Here is a 16,175-nt window from a genome sequence, read left to right on the forward strand (position 1 = left end):
GGTACCAAACAGTAAGCACGATTTCCACAATAAAAAAAATAGTCCTGAAAACTCTGGCAGGAAATAGAAGTATGAGCATACAAACTCTTATTTTCTCTAAGGGATGGGACTCGGGTGATTGTTGTTTTCTCATGTTTTTTCCCTAGCTTCCAGAGTTTCTTGTTCTTATGTCATAATCAGGGGAAAATATCATGTAAGGAGAATAGTGTTCCTTCCGACTGTAATGCAGTGTGATTTTATGAAACAAGGCAAGAGATGAGGCAATGGTGAGGACAGGGAAGGAGAGGCCCAGATTGTTTGTTGGTGGCAGGAAGGGGCCGTGGAAGGTGGGGAAAAAGGTGGGGAGCAATCAAGGTCAGCTGCTGGAACAAGGTTACTTCCCAGTTCCATTTTTTTCTTACCAAGAGGAGAAGACAGATTTCTCTGAGCCGCACTGTAACAAATCCAGGCCTGCAGGTTACCTATTAACTCTGAGAATCCACCTGTGGTGACAAATGAGGACAAATCATTAAGCTAATGACCTCACATTAAATTCTTAGGAAGATGCATAGACCGTGGCCCCAGCAGGCTACGAAACATAAACAGGCCCCTAGGGGCGAGGCGGAAACTCTCCATCCGCCCTTGACCCTGGATGAGGTTTCTGCTGTCAGTTATGACTTGACGGTCAGACTGAAGTGGCCTCTCTGCTCGTACAGGGCCCATGGCCATGCATGGGGAGCAGGTGGCCCTGAGGGCCTGGGCCTTAGAAGCAGAAATGCAGCATCTCCACCTCAGCCAGTGGGAGGAGAGCCGGATGACCTCCACGACTGGTCTGTGTCTCACCCCTCTTGACCGGCCATCACCCCAGCTTGTTCTTGGGCCTCTCTTGACGGTGTCAGGGATGCTGGCGGAGAGCGGCTCCTACCTGTGTGTTCACAGCCAGGCAGAGCTGAGCAGGAGCACCCAGAGGGTGCTGGGATATACCTGGTATATCTGTGCCCCAATCCCAGGCCTCCACCCCCTACCACCAGGGCTGGGGGAGGAGAGGCCTCTTTCCTGGCCTTGATCCAAGGGTGCTGTGGTCACACCCAACACCAGGCCAAGGAAACGGCGGGCAGCACACAGCCTGAGGGGTATGGCTCTGGGCCCGACCTTGAGGTCAAGGGCAGGGGGAAAGGAGAGAGCACCGTGGCTCACTTAGCTGAACACCTGAACGTGTATGTCCTTGTACCCAGAGCCAAGAAGAGAAAGTTCTGCACCGATCTGATCAGACTCCCACAGCTGCTGCACCTCATAGTGGACAGCTGTTCGGGGGTGAGAACTGGAGCCCAAATACACGGGAACCTGAGGCATAACCTCCCCCCACCATGGGGATTGAATCTGTGACCTCAGCCAGATCTGAGAATGGAAATGGCAAATATTCCAAAGAACCTTGCAGCTTTCCTCTCCTTTTTCTTCTTGCTTCTTGGGTTCTCTTTGGCCATTGGTGGTCAGAGTGGGCCTGTCTCAGTGCTGGAACAGAGGCTGGGGTCTGGGGGCAAGAGGACAAGTCCCTACCTTCTAGGGGAACCGAGGTAGGCCCAGAGATGCTGGCTTCATGTCATGGGAACCAGATTGGCACTGGTTCCACCTGGGCTGCCAGCAGCCCGGCCTCCCCGGCCTTGGGTCTTAGAAGCTGATATAGAACCCAGCCATCTCCCGGAAGCCAGGAAACTAGGACACCTCCACCCCCAGAGGCCTGGGGGAAGGCTCCGGCTGCTGCCCCTCCCTTCCTCCCTCCTCTGCCTGCTCCTCCAGCTTGCTATCCTGGGGGAGCAGCTGCCACATGCCCCCCACCCCTTTCAATTCCTCATTTATTTAAAAACACTGTAAGCATCTCTGCTGAGAGGGGTGATGCGGAGGCTTTGGATATCTTTAAAAGTAGATTTAAAAGAAAGAACTAGACAGCTTGAATCTGGTGGCTTAAACAATGTGCTCTGAAAACCCCATGCCCTTTGATGTTTGCTTACTCTTTGCTTAATTTATTCCAAGCCATGTGGCCTCGAGGCTGGGCCAGCCTTCGATGAAAGGTAGTTTTCTAGTCCTTGTGGGAGCTGCCCGTTGTGACCTGGTTTAGAGCAGGGTGGGGGTGGCACTGGGTGTGTGTGTCCTCCAGGAACAGCAGAGGAAGTCAGAGTTCTCTCTTCCCTGTTGTGTTCTGCAGGGCATATCCTCTGAGCGGCCGCCCCAGCCCCTCGGAACACAGCCGGACACAGCAGCGCCCTTCACAGTTATGGCTGAACTGCCCAGCTCACGGGCCTTGCTGCAATTTGTCCCCTATCCCCCATCCGCATCACAATGTAGGGACCACCTAAATGCCCTGCACACGTCCTGGTACACACACACACACACACACACACACACACACACACAGTGCCCAAGGCAGTACACACATGAAAGAGCCAGCTCGACACAGGGAGGTCCCTGGTAGAAATTGGGGACAGCTGCCGCCCAGGAGGCCTGGCACCATCTGTGTTTCCTGCCCATTTCGGAAGGTTTCCAGTGGGGCCTTTCCGTCCCGCAGGGCCCCAGCTCGGTTTACCAGATGGAAGGCCCGATTTTCACAAAGGGGCCTCTTTGGAGCCAGCAGTTTTGCAAAGTGCTCAGAGACTGAGCTGGTTTGAGGAGAGGGCGGGGCTGCTCACCAAAGCGGGAGGGAGAGCCTTTCCCCATCGGGCCTGTGGGCATCCCCGCTGCTGACCCTGCCCCGGGCCTCCTGCCCTCATGCCCCCACCTCCATCCCTGGCACATGACCCAGTGGGGAGCTGGGAGGTGGCCAGTGGGCTAGGGTAGGTGCAGAAGGACGTGGTGGACCAGGACTGTGTCTGCAGTGCCTTGAGAGGAGAAGGAAACCAGCTGACACAGCCTGAGGCATGTAGCCTTACACTTGTCCCTGACCCTGACATTGCCCTCTTGTACCTCAGCTCAGCCAAGGGCCCCTGAGGCATGCTACTCAACGCCATGAGCTCATTGCCTGCTCTACCATGGGTGGCAGACTGGCCCCACTCTGGTGTCCTGTTTCCTGGATACCCCAACCATGTCCCAGCTGGCTGGCCTGTCCCTTCATCACCCAGAGGACCAGGCACCCACCGCTGGAAAAGCCCCAGCTATGTGGATGGCAAGCAGCTGCTCCAGCCGGCCCCTGCGCACAGACATCAGCGGGGCCGCGGGCTCTGGAGTGCAGAGGCTGTCACCTGGGAGAGGGCCGGGCCCAGGCCTCCGGAGGTGGCCGTCCAGTCTTCCCCAGCTCCCAGGCCTGCTCCAGAGCGGCTGTGTGTGTCAGCAGAGGGTTTTCCTTCTGGCCGCAGAGAGGCTTTCCCGAGCCAGTCTCCTTTGTTACCTTGGCTTTGAGCAGTGTGTCGAAGGATTGGCTGGTGTGTGCTTCGTGCTTCCCTCTCTGACACTGGAGATGGGTTGGAGAGATGGCCTCAAACTGAACCTTGGGTCCTTCCTTACCTTGGCTTTTTAAAGTCTGTCAGGTTGGGAGTTTGACCCTTTGACTCCAGCATCAATCTGCCAGTGACCAGCAACTGATTGGACAAGTCACGTCGCTTCTCTGGGCTGCAGGGTGTCTGTGAGGCATCCCAGGCCAGGCCGAGGCTTGCCTCCCCATTTTTCAGGGAGGGAAATGGAGGCTCCAACGTTAAATGACGTGCCTGAGGCCTGGGTGGCTGCATGGACTGTTCTTGATCAGAAAGCTTGACAGCCCCTTTCAGCCGAGTCTTTGATCCTTGGAGCTGAAACTTGTGTTAAAGATAGGCCTGCAGGGTCAGTTCCAGGTGGGAAACTGAGGCTCAGAGAGGGGAAGAGCTGGGACCCGGCCGACCGTGGCAGGACTGGTCCCGGAACCCAGGGCCATGTTGTCCTAATGTCCCCGCGGGCGCCTCCCCCGCGGTCATCCAGCTCCAGAGCCGAGAATGCCCCCTTTGTGCCAGCACAGCCTCTGCTGACGCCAGGGCCTCCCTGCTCTGAAAGCCCGATTGTCACTGTGAGCGGGGAGCTGGGCTGCCCGAATTCCCGTCCCCACCCCTTCCCGCTCTAGGGCCTTTTGTGAAGCCTTTTGTGCTCCGGGGTCTCAGCACAAGAGCCCGAGGACTGCGGGTCCAGAAGGCCTGGCCCGACTGGGAGAGGGCAGTGTGCCAGCACTCTTCCCAGTGGGGGCTGTCCCGGCAGAGCTAGGAGGTGGGCCCTTGCCTTGGGCTGAGTGTGGCAGCGAAGAGCAGAGGCCCACAGGGGAAGTCAGGAGACCTGATTTCCAGCCTTGGCTGGGCCCCTAACCCACCTGCTCTGTGAGGTTGGGAGAGTCGGGCCCCCTCTCTGGCCTCAGTTTCCTTCTCTGCAGCAGGAGAGGTTGGATAGTGGAGAAGAGCCAAGGGCAGGTCTAGAGGGCAAAGAGCAGATTGAGCTCAGGCCTGTCTCTGGGCAGGTGAAGGAACACCAGGCTGGGAGCTCGGGAGCGCCAGCCGCATGGCTCTTGGAGCTGTGCACCCCCAGGCAGGGCCCCACCTCTCAGGGCCTGGGTTGTTTAATCTGTAAAGCAAAAGGGGTGACTCACTCCTACTCAGACATGGCAGAGGGACTTGGGCATCAGATGGACTTTAGGGACATGGGGGGTGTGGGTGGGGAGGTTGTGAGTCTTCAGGGTGGGAATGGAGCGGGTGCTCCGTGGGGGCAGGGGTGGGGGTTACCTGGGCACTCGGGTGCTCTGTGCCAATTGGAACTTCTAAGAAATCTTGCCTTGGACTCAGGGGCCGGCGTGATTCTCTTCTTTCCAAATTTCTCTGTCCAAATAGACCATTGACTTTCTGAACGACAACATTCGAAGAGGGATCAAGAACTACTATGACGACCTGGACTTCAAGAACATCATGGACTTTGTTCAGAAGGAGGTGAGCCGGGCCTTGGGGGTGGGAGATGCGCCTCCCCTGCCCTTTGCTCCCCTGTGGAGACCCTGCTCCAGAGGCTGAGAGTGAGCGGTCACGTGTCTCACACATTCCCAAAGCAAGGCCGAGTCAGGAGGCCAGGGTGGGCCATGGATGGCCACTGAGGATGGGGCTCGACTTTCTTAGCCAGTCCTCCCACATGCCTGATCCGGAGTGTCCTTGCCCTACCTGTCCCTTTTCAGTCACACAGACCCGCCCCCTAAAACAAAAAGAGCAAGGTCAGGTGCAACTACAGCCACCTCACAGGGTCCCAGGGTGTCCCTCTCCAATGGACAACAATCCTCCTTCCTCGAGATGGGAGTGACCGCTAAGCCACCCACTTCAAAAGCCCCTTCTGCCAAGTCCCTTTGGCGGGGGGGAGCTCACTCCCTGACTCCCCTGTCAGGGGACAGCCCAGACTTGGTCACTGTGTGAGCAAAGCTCTTCCCCGAGCCCGTTCCCTCACACTGGGGACAGAGCAAGACTTCTCCTTTCCCCCGACGACCACTCAAGTCTGTCCAGGAGATGACCACCGCTGCCGGCCAGCCCCTGTCCCGCCTGGCTTACTGTTCTCATTCAGTCCTCATGCTCAGGTTCCTGCATCAGGGGCATACTGATGGTCCCTTCCTCTTGGCGTCAGTGACATTACCCAGACTTAGTTAGTGCTCAGAGCAGCTCTAGGCGTGTGGTGAGATCTCAGTCAGCAAGTGTCAGCTGCAGCGATCGTCCTCCTCGTGTTCTCCTGAGTGAGGACAAGCAGAGCCCGAGGGCTGCGAGCCTGCTCAGCCCTGGCAGCACTTCCCAGGACATGACCTTGGGGCTTCATCCCCCGTGATGGCCCGATCCCCTGTGATAGCCATCAGTGGGGGCCAACATCTCACCGCACCCAGGGCCACCCATGGTGGCCACTCCCTTGGCTCAGGGCTTGGCTGCAGTCACAACAGGTGCAGCTCCTGGGCGGCCCTTCTCTGCCAGGGACGTGCCTGCCAGCACTTGGGTGGAGCAAGATGTTTTCATTGGAAGCAGCTCTCAGCTGGCTTGGGGATTTTATTTCTTCTGGAGTGGGCTGGAGGGGGTGACTCACGGTCTTTGGGCACTGCTTGGCGGCAGGCCCTGTGCGGGGCACATCACGCATGGCCTCCCTTTGTAATCCTAGCTCAGCTGTGCGCAGCTGGGATTCTTCAATCGGCTTTACAGAGGAGGATGTGAGGCTCAGAGAGGCTGGTCAAGTTGCCTGGAGTCACACAGCTGGGAGTGGTGGTGTGAGGATTTGAACTCTGGTCTGACCGGTTGCAAAGCAAATGCCCTTTGCACTGTGCCACAGAGAGGCACTTTCAGTTCCTAAAACCTAATTTCCATAGAGGCCCTGGGGGTACAGTAAAGGGTGTCTGGTCTATGTTTCTACCAGGGCCTCCAACCACCTGACTCCACTAGTTAAACCCTCCAGCGACTTCCCATCACTCGGAACACCATCCGGCTCCCTGCTATCCTGGCTCACAAGGCTTCGTGCATCTGCCCCGTGTGGCTTCCTCAGCCTCACCCTCCCACTCCCCTTGCTGTGCTCCACACATGCTCACCTCTGTGCCTGCTGCTGAAATACAACTCATTTCTGTGCAGTATCTTTGCACATGTGGCCCTTTTCCTATTGTTCATTGTCAGATTCAATGTCATCACCTCCTCAGAGGCCTTTCCTGACCTCTTAGCCTAAAGCTGCCCCCACTTTCCCCGTGTTTCCGAATTCCTGGCACACAGCACTACCTCACTGGCCTTTTCTTGTCCTGCTTACGCTCAGTGTCCCCACACTGGATGTGTCCCACGTGGGCAGGGGCCACGTTGCTCTGCTTACCCTGTCTCTCCAGTGCCCAGAACAGGGCCTGGCCGTGCTGCACCCCGGTAGAATACCGACTCTCCCCAGGGACTGGCACCACTGTGGGAGCAGATGCAAGGAGGAGCTAACCCACGGGGGAGATGACCAGTCTCATCGTTGCTCAGTCCTGAGCCCAGGGCAGGACGGGAGGGCTGTGTGTCCTTTTGCTAAGGGTAGGGCAGGCAGTGCTGAGGCAAGTGAGGAGCAGGTCAGTGTGGTGCAGGGGCCACGGGGTTGCTGTGGCTGCCATAGGGTCCTAGCCTCTGGGACCTTAAAGGCCAATTTTTCCAGTCCGAGACCTGGCCTGGAACATGACAGTGGAATCCATTTGTCAAGGAAGGACTTTGCCATCCAGTGTTTAGTCTTCACCCTGATGACCCAGGAAGAGGCTTCTCAGTCTTGGCTTGTATGCCTTTCCAGTGACAGGGAGCTCACTACCTCCTCAGCAGCCATGCTGCCTGTGGAGTGCCTTGACCTGACAACCTCTGGCCTCAGATTCTCCCTGTAGCTTCCAGTACCAGGGTGGGCCACATCTTAAATCGCATTGTCTCTTGCCGGGACCCCTTCCTGCTGTCTGCCGGCAGCCCTGGCAGTAACAGCAGCTCCTTTCTCTGCTTGCTTCCTCTCTCAGTTTAAGTGCTGTGGCGGGGAAGACTACCAAGACTGGAGCAAAAACCAGTATCACGACTGCAACGCCCCCGGACCCCTGGCCTGCGGGGTGCCCTACACCTGCTGCATCAGAAACACGGTATTCCCTGCTCCTGGGGCTGCCCCAGCTGGTCAGGCACCTTTCTCATCTTTCAGGACAGGGGCGGGGCGGGCAGCAGGTGGTGGTCGCTGCCCAGGTTTCCTGGGCCTTAAGGGCTACAAAAAGGGGTACACCTGGGGGGGTGAGGCTTCCCTTTATCGGAAGTGGTAGTTCACCTCTACCAAGCACTCACCGTGTGCAGGCCTCTCCAGGTTCCTCAGTGGTACTGACCCATTTAGTCCTTTCAGCTGTCCCATGAGGGGTATTGTTATTCATTCTCTGTACAGATGAGGAAACCGAGGGACCCAGAGGCTAGGTGCCTTGCCCAAGGTCAGTAGGGCTGGGATGAGAGGCAGACGTTGATCACCAGAGCTGTGGTCTGACTACTGGGCAAGCCGGACCAGGAGCGGGAGAGGGTTGGCCTAGCAGGGCCAGCCAGCTCTGCAGCCTTGACCGGAGGGCCGCAGCAGGGCCTGTGTGGCGGGCGTCTCCAGGGACTTTGGGCTTGAGGACCTGGCGATCATCAGTAATGAGGCACTTGGAAGGGGTTCCAATGATGTAAATGCCAGGAGGGTCCTGTCAACTCTCTCACCCCCTTAGCTACTTGGGAGGCTGCCCTGTGTAGTCACCGAATGAGAGAGGCTTCGTCAGTCCTCCGTGTTTGACTAATGTGTCCAAAAACCGCCTGGTTTCTGGGCTGGAATAGGCAGAGAGCTTTGCACTTACTCATCATGCTCCAGAGAGTCATGGAAAATTTCTCTCCTGACGACTTCAGCCTTCTGTGCCCACTGCTGGATTCTGTAAACCGAGCAGCTGCTGATGGGGGTGGGGGCCTCGCCCATGAGTCAGGGAGCCAGTGACAAATGCAAGAGCCCTAAAAAAGGCCAGCCCGGGAGGGGAGGCTCGTTTGGAAATTTTAGCTGCCATTTTAGGGCGGCCCTCCTGGGAAAGAGCCCGGGGCTTTCTTAGAGGCCTGGGGGAGGCGACCTTGGACTTCATCACCCAGGGCAGTGGCACCTGAATGTCCAAGCTAAGATGTGGACGCCCAACTTGTGTTTATCATTCATTCATTCAACAAGTATCTACTGAGGACCTCCTATGTGCCAGATGTGGTTCCAGGTTCTAGGGGTGAAGCAAGCACACGTAGAACTCTCTGCCCTCCCGGAGCTGAAGTTCTCCTGGGGAAAACTGACAAAATAAATAAGTGAAGGAGGATGTTAGAAGGTGATAAATGCTAAGGATAAAAATAAAGCAGGAATGTGGAGGATCGCAATTTTACATCGAGAAGGTGGGTTGTCCAACACACTCTGAAGGAAGTGAGGGAGTAAGACATGCGTATCTGGGGGCGGGGCCTTCCCAGCAGAGAGGCCAGCAGATGGAAAGGCCCTGAGAGGGGAATTGCTCTGGTGAGTGTGAGAAACAGCACAGAGACAGCGAGGCTGTAGCAGAGCGAGGGTAGTAGCAAATGAAGCCAGAGAAGCTGTGGGTGCCCTGAAAGCTACCATCAGAACTAGACAGTCTGTCTACAGCCATACCACCCCGAACGTGCCCAATCTCGTCTGATCTCAGAAGCTAAGCTGGGTTGGGCCTGGTTAGTACTTGGATGGGAGAACTAGACATTCCCATGAGTGACAGGGCGTAAAGGGCTTCAGCGGCTGAGCAGGAGATATGATTTGGGCTTTTCTAGGATCACAGTGGGCAGAGGTGGGTGCGGGGCGTACGGTTAAGGGCTGGCGCGGCAGCCCACGTGACACAAACCAGACAGTCTGGGTGGGAAGCAGGGTCTGAGATTCAGGTTAGTGAGCAGGAGGCTCAGCAGGAGGTGCTCCCAGGACCAACCACTGTGAGGGACACAACAGAAGCAGCGCTGGGCAGAGGGAGAAGTTGAGCAGTGATGCAGCCTCAGTAGGAACCTCAGTGGCATCTATGTGGATGGTCCCTCAGAGCTGTCCCATAGTGGGACAAAGAGGCCAAGCCTGCACACCCCACCTTGACCAGGCATCGAATGAGTACACTGTCCCACCTGTGAGGGGACTCACTGGCTCTGTCCAGCAGAGGAGCAGAACCAATAGGATGCATGCGTCTGTGTGTGTGTGTGTATAAAGGGATTATTGTAAGGGATCAGCTCACAGAATTATGGAGGTAGGCAAGTCCCAAGGGCTGAAGGGTGAACCAGCAAGCCAGAGACCCAGCAGAGCCGGTGCTCAGTCCCAGTCCAAGGCTGAAGGCCTGAGGTCCAGGGGAGCTGACGGTCCGGTGCCTCCTGAGTGCTGGAGACCCCGGGGCGGGGGGCTGGTGTTTCAGTTCAGACCTGAAGACAGTCTGCCGGGAAGAATTCTCTGTTGCTTGGAGGAAGCGCAGCCTTTTTGTTCTCTTCGTGCCTTTAACTGATTGGATGCGGCCCGCCCATATGAGGTAGAGCAATCTGCTTTCCTCAGTCTACTGATTTAACTATTCATCTCATTGAAAAACACCCTGCGGAAACACTCAGAATGTTTGGCTAAGTATCTGGGTACCCCAAAGCTTGGTCAAGTTGACACACAGAATTAACCACATGTGACAATTGCTGCAGGGGACTGACAACTAAGGGTGGCCACCACAGCAGCCGCAGAGGCCCAGGCAGCTCCTCACAGTGTCCACCACACCAGGCGGGAGAAGGTGGAGGCTCAGGGCTGGGTGGCTGTCACAGGGATGGCACGACACGGTTGGATTCTGGCTGTGGTTAGCACGTAAGCCACCAGGACTTGCTGGTGGGAGGCACCAGGATCAGCGGTGGGAGGCAGGCGGAAGAGGAGATCGAGGAGAATACCCGGAGTTTGGCCTGAGCCACAAGAGTGGCGGGGCCACCATTGCTTGAGGAGGAGGGCTGCGTGGACAAAGGTTGGGGGCATCGGGAGCTCAGCGTGGGCATGTGGGATTGAGAGCGTGTGTGCCAGGCCAGCGGGGCCGTCAAGGAGGTGGTTAGAGATGAGTCTGCAGTATGGGGGAGGGGTTCAGGCGGGGAGTGTCAACACAGATGCCACCTGCAGGGAAAGGGAATCTAAAGCTGGCCTCTAAATGGGAACTCCCAGGTGGGGAGGTGAGGGGAACCGGGCTACGTTATCTCTGGTCCCACATGACAAAACTGTCGTTGTCCCTGCGTCTCCCACACTGGGATGGTTTTCTCTAAGTGTGAAAGAGGGCGCTTCCTTCTTTGATGGAATCGGTTCCATTTGTGTGTGAATCTACTTATTTTATACTATCTTATTCAACCAAGGAAATAACAGAGAATAAAACACTAAACTAAAACAAAACAAAACAAAACAAAACTGGAATCATGGAAAATATATTCCAAAACGGGGCAATAGATGATGGAGAAAATATAAACTACAGATCCATAGGCCTAAAGGGCTTACAGAATCACTGGAAAGGAGCCTTGTGTGTGATGGCCTAGAGCTTCCTGGCAGCCAAAGGGAAAAAGACAGAGGTGGTCTGTTACACCACTGATGTTTAACACAAGCAAACTTACCAGTTCTCCAGGGATAGTTGCTTTTCCCCTAGGTCTCAGCTTTTATTAAAAGAAATGTCTCATTCTGGGCTTCCTGCAGGGCATTTGGGTAGGGCTTGTCCCTCTCCCCAGTAAGAGGGAATTCTTCCTGCCTGCCTCCAGACTCGAACGGAAGCATTGGCTCCTGCTGGGTCTCCAGCCTGCTAACCTTCAAACAGGAGCTACACCATCAGCTCTCCTGGTTCTTTGGAGAGGCTTTGGAGCAACAGAGCTTCGTGTTGGCTTCTAAAGTTCCTGTAAAGTTCAGTTACACTGAGGATGCCCCCCAAGACCCGTGGGTGTAAAGGGCAGCTTTATCCTACATTAAATGGCCTCAGACCACTGTGCCTCTGTGTCCAGCTTTTATCAATATTCACTCCCTTTTTGTTGACTACCCTCTGGGGGCCTGTCCCTGATGCCCCCTCTCCCCTTTTTCTAGCTGCCCAGACCCCACATGAGCCAGCTCCTTAGTCCTGGGTCAGGGTGAGAGGATGCACAGGTGAACCTTGCTGTACTGATCTTTGGCTGCTCAGGAGTCCCCTTCCTGAGGTCCTGCCGTGTGGCGCTGTGGCAGGTGGACACAGCCGCTGCACAGCTTGTCTTGGGACCCTAAGCCTTTGGCAGAGTCCCTGCAGGACATCGATTCTGTGGTGACAGCCAGGCAGGCTTTGCGTTTGGAAAGACCCCACAGATGCATCGTATCCCCTCCTCAGAGGGGAGCTCTCCTGGAAGGGGAGGCAACTCCCCTGGGGCTGGGGAGCGGCTGGCCTCTAGGTGTGAGGGAGGCCTCTGCCGGCTGCATGTCCCCTCTCTGAGGGCAGGGTCTGTGGCCCCTCCGCCCAGGCTGGACCCTCAGTGAGGAGTGAAGTTACTCTTGTCACCTGCTTATATACCGTATGGTTTGCTTGTCTATGATGTTCATTGTTGGTCCTTCTTTCTAGCCTAGAGGTTCCGTGAAGGCAAGGTCTTTGTTTTGTTCTATATTCCAAATACCTAGAACAGTTACTGGCACATAATAGGTGTTCAGTCACTGTTTGTTCAGTGAATGCCAGAGTGAATGAACAAACAAGGTAGAAAGCTCCCATCATGCCCTCAAGGACCTGCTGCTGGCCTGACCCTCTCCATGGGGTCATTTTCATGGCCTGGAGGGGCCAGAACTGTGAAGTGGACGCTGGGTCTGAGGGCTGTGGAAGCAGTCGAGACTGGGGGAAGCTGTTTTGCTCACACACCAGGCCCTGACATGCAGACCTGATAGGAGGAGGAGACGGCACAAGGCCACAGGCATGATGGGAAGTGCCCCTGCCAGCCCTGTGACTTACACTTGCTGGGAAGGAATGGGATGGGGTCTAGGACCAACTCGGATTGATCAGCATCTGGAAGTTTTTGCAAACAACTGTCTTCCCAGAAGGGAACTGGAGTGGCACTGCCTTTCACTGGGTGGGTGACCATCGGCTGGGACAGGGACGTGTGGTCAGAGGTCCTGGCCTTGCCCTCCGATAAAGCACCACTGGCCAGGTCCGGCTGCAGTCTGAGGTTTTCCTTCAGGACAGCCGGCAGAGGAGAAGCCCAGCCAGCCTCCGAGACAGCGCGTCACCCTGCCAGCAGGACTGTGCCTTCTTGGACGTGGGATGTTGAGGTGCAGAGTTGAGGCAGACTTCCCAGGTGGGAATCAGCTCCAGCCACACTGGACAGTGCAACTCTGCGTCTCAGTTCCTTCGTCCATAAAACAGGGAGAATATTATTACTAGTGTCTTTGACGGTAAGCACCGTGTAAGTATTATTATCTAATATACCTTTCTGTTTCAGACGAGCGTTGTCAACACCATGTGTGGCTACAGAACTATTGACAAGGAGGTAATGTCTTTGAAATCTCCTCCAGAAAGGTCGTTCTTCCTGTCTGGAGTGGTGGGAGGGTTGGAGGGCTGCTGAGATTTTCTAACACTTCTGGTTTTAAACAGTAGCCAGGGACTGCTGGGGTTTTCCACTCCTACACAGACACAGAAGGGTTCAGGGAGCCGAGAACCCCCTCGGCTGGGAGAGGTGGCCTGCTGTGGGATCGTCTGTGCGGCACGCTCGTGTGCCCAGTGTGCTCGGCAGCAGCCTGCCTCTCCCCTCAGAGCCTCCAGTCTGCAGATGGCTCACCCCGGCTCCCTCCACCTGGGACCCAGGAGTCCCAGGGGGACAGAGAGCCCTCTGCAGGATCCCTCCTGGGTCAGCTTCCTGAGCAACACCACTGGACTAGGAGAGAAGCTGGCTTAGTGCTGAGAAGGGAGCTAAAAATAGTGACTTGAGATGCCTCTGAGTAGTGTTTCTGGAAATGAGGTCCCAGACCCAGCAGCAGCCGCACCCGCACCCCCGGGAACTTGTCAGAGATGCTCCTCCTTGGGGCCTAGAAGGTGATTCCGATGCACATTTTGGGTGGAGAGCTGTAGGCCCACAGTGGCTCTCAAGCTTTCAGACCCAATGGCCAATTTTTGTAATGAACTCTTGGTTATGCCCTCGTTATTATCCTGAAATGAAAATTCAGAGATGATATAGGCTATCCACACACCTACTTTCAAAACAAGTAACAACAATCTAGCTGACGTGGGAGGAGAAGTAAAATAAAACAATTTATGACCATATTCTACCACGTAAGGGCTCAGGCACAAGACAAGACAGGTGCAGCGGAAGACCCCCATGCAGCCAGGCGCTTGCACACGGGGCCGCCGCTTCTGGAGGGCAGAGGTGCCACGTCAGCAGCTTGCACACCATGAGCCATATTTTTGCAGTTGATGTGGTTTTCTCAAATGGTGAACAACTCTATAAAGTTTTGAACACAATAAAGTATAATCGTTCCTTAATTTATACATAGTAGTATTTGTGCAAAATTCAGCGTGTTGTAAAACCATGTGGAAAACACTGGTTTTTATATGTGCCTGGAGTTAGGCTTTTGGCTCAGATCATCACAAATGGGTTTGCACCCACATGAATGCCTGGGGAAGGTCTGGGAGGCAGGCAGGCGGGCCGGCAGGTAGGTAGAGAGGTTGTCGGTGAAGTAAGACTGCCCTTAGCTCTGAAGTCCCTCAGTCCCCAATCCATTCTCTGTGACAACCAGAAGTGCCACCACAGTGTTCCCAGTGTTACAAGGAACACTGCTGCCTGTTGAGACCCAGTGGTCGGGTACCACCTTCTCACACTGCATGGGAGAAACCGAGGTTCAGGGAGGTTGGGGGACCTGCCCAGCGCTTGCATGAGCGGCAGAGTCGGGACTGGGCTCCGCCAGGCACAGTGCTCAGCAGGTCCTTCCCGTGCAGCGCCTCATTGTGCAGAACGTCATCCACGTGCGGGGCTGCACCAACGCCGTGCTCATCTGGTTCATGGACAACTACACCGTCATGGCGGGCCTGCTGCTGGGCATCCTGTTTCCCCAGGTGGGCTGGTCCCCACTGCGCTCGGGGTGGTGGGTGAGCTGTGGGTTCAGATGAAGGGTGGCTGGTGATTACAGAGCGCACAGGAGGTGCAAAGGGGCTCATCCTGGGAGGGCTGAAAGGAGAGGGAGAATCACAATAGCATTGCTTAGAAAGCTCTTCCAAGTGCTTCACAGGTACTGCCTCCTTCAGTTCTGCAAGGTAGGTAGTACTATCATACCCATCTTACAGAGAAGGCACCTGAGGCTTGGAGAGGTCAAGTGACCTGCCCGGGTCCTCCCAGTGGCAAGTGTCATGGTGTGGGTGGAGACAGGAGTCCCAGAAGTGGAAACCCCTGCTGAGCAGCAGCAGGGGAGGTCTCTGGAGTGACTGGGAGGGCAGTGCAGGGCCCAGGGTCAGGTCACTTGAGCAGTGGGGGTGCCGGGGAGAAGGCTGTGCTCTGGGGGTTTCCCAGGTCAGCAGTGCCTTGAGTGCTCATGACTGGCTGCCAGGGTTTCTGGGAACTGGGGACTGCCAGAGACGGCCACCCGGGTCCCCAGCAGGCTCTCATCCACCCTGCCCTTTCTTTTCAGTTCCTGGGGGTGCTGCTGACGGTCCTGTACATCACCCGGGTGGAAGATAGCATCGCGGAATACTCTGCCACCTTCACTGACGGGCTCCTCGGGACGGGTGCCAAGCCCAGCAAGGAGGCGACAGGCACGGGGTGCTGCATGTGCTACCCCGTTTAGGGCCTGTCCAGGGCAGCAGCTTCTGCAGGACTGTGCCAGGATGGCACCACATCGTGGGGGCTAGACAGGACAGTGGTCCTTCTCCCCACAGTTGGCACTGACCAAAGCCCAGGCTGTGCTTGCCCTGATGGCCAGCTCAGGCCTCCTGTGGCCACTTCCTCTCCGGGGGACAGAGCCTGGGGCCCTCCCCAGCTCCGGGTTCTGTGTCCGCTCACACTGCTGGTTACGGGGAGCAAGGGTAGTCCTTCCCCAGGCCTAGGCCACTGCGGGACAGAGAGCTCAGCACTCAGCTCAGGGCTGCTTCATTTCTGGCAGTGTCTTCTTGGCCTCTGATGTTTATGCCCCTCTGGGGGCGTTTTTTAGTGATTTGTAAGAGGGGCGAGAGGAGAACGGGGTGTCCTGTGGTGAAGGAGGGGAGGGTGCAGACCTCAGGTCCCCAGTCCCCCGGCCATGCCTCAGGGGCCAGGGTGGGCCCACTTCTCAGCCTCCAAGTGCCTTGAGCCCTCCCCAAGGGCTGCTGCTTTGCTGCCCCATTTTTTACATCATTTTGTAGCATTCGTTTTGTACACAGTTAACAGGAGTTTCTGACTAATCAAGGCTGGGTTTTCCCATGTGCTCTGCTCTTGCCCCTCCAAGCCAGTTTATTAATCAAACAATAAAAACTTGATTTTTTTTTTTTTTGGTCTTTCATTTGTGCTGTTTGGGTGGGGAGGGGGTGAGGAAGGCCTGAATGTGGACTTGGCAGCTCCTAGTTGGTGCAGAATTAAAGGGGTCCACCCTGGGGCCGAGATTTGGGATGATCCGGGACACTTTGGGACACCAAGGCCGGAGAGAATCCGCAGCTGGCGGGCGCTGCCTGCTCCTGATCTGGAATGGCCTCTCTCATTCTTTGCCTGGCCACTTAAGGAAATGGCTTTTCCCGGCTCTGCTTGTGGGCTGGGCCTGCAGCTTGTCCT

At 56.1% G+C, this 16,175-nt stretch overlaps 1 protein-coding gene across 1 annotated transcript in view; it reads left to right on the plus strand.

Annotated features, from left to right (window-relative positions):
• The window catches only part of TSPAN15 (tetraspanin 15), a 50,141-nt gene extending 34,241 nt beyond the window's left edge, over nucleotides 1–15,900 (plus strand). The window contains exons 4-8 of the mRNA XM_037130649.2: nucleotides 4,812–4,907; nucleotides 7,439–7,555; nucleotides 12,888–12,935; nucleotides 14,378–14,494; nucleotides 15,064–15,900. Of these exons, the coding sequence (XP_036986544.2) occupies nucleotides 4,812–4,907; nucleotides 7,439–7,555; nucleotides 12,888–12,935; nucleotides 14,378–14,494; nucleotides 15,064–15,219 (534 nt within the window). The 3' untranslated portion in view covers nucleotides 15,220–15,900. The remainder of the gene's footprint in view (nucleotides 1–4,811; nucleotides 4,908–7,438; nucleotides 7,556–12,887; nucleotides 12,936–14,377; nucleotides 14,495–15,063) is intronic.
• The last annotated feature ends 275 nt before the right edge of the window (nucleotides 15,901–16,175 follow it).

This window comes from Artibeus jamaicensis, unplaced genomic scaffold (assembly GCF_021234435.1).
Source record: "Artibeus jamaicensis isolate MK-2021 breed Jamaican fruit bat unplaced genomic scaffold, CSHL_Jam_final contig_332, whole genome shotgun sequence".
NCBI classification, from domain to species: Eukaryota; Metazoa; Chordata; class Mammalia; order Chiroptera; family Phyllostomidae; genus Artibeus; species Artibeus jamaicensis.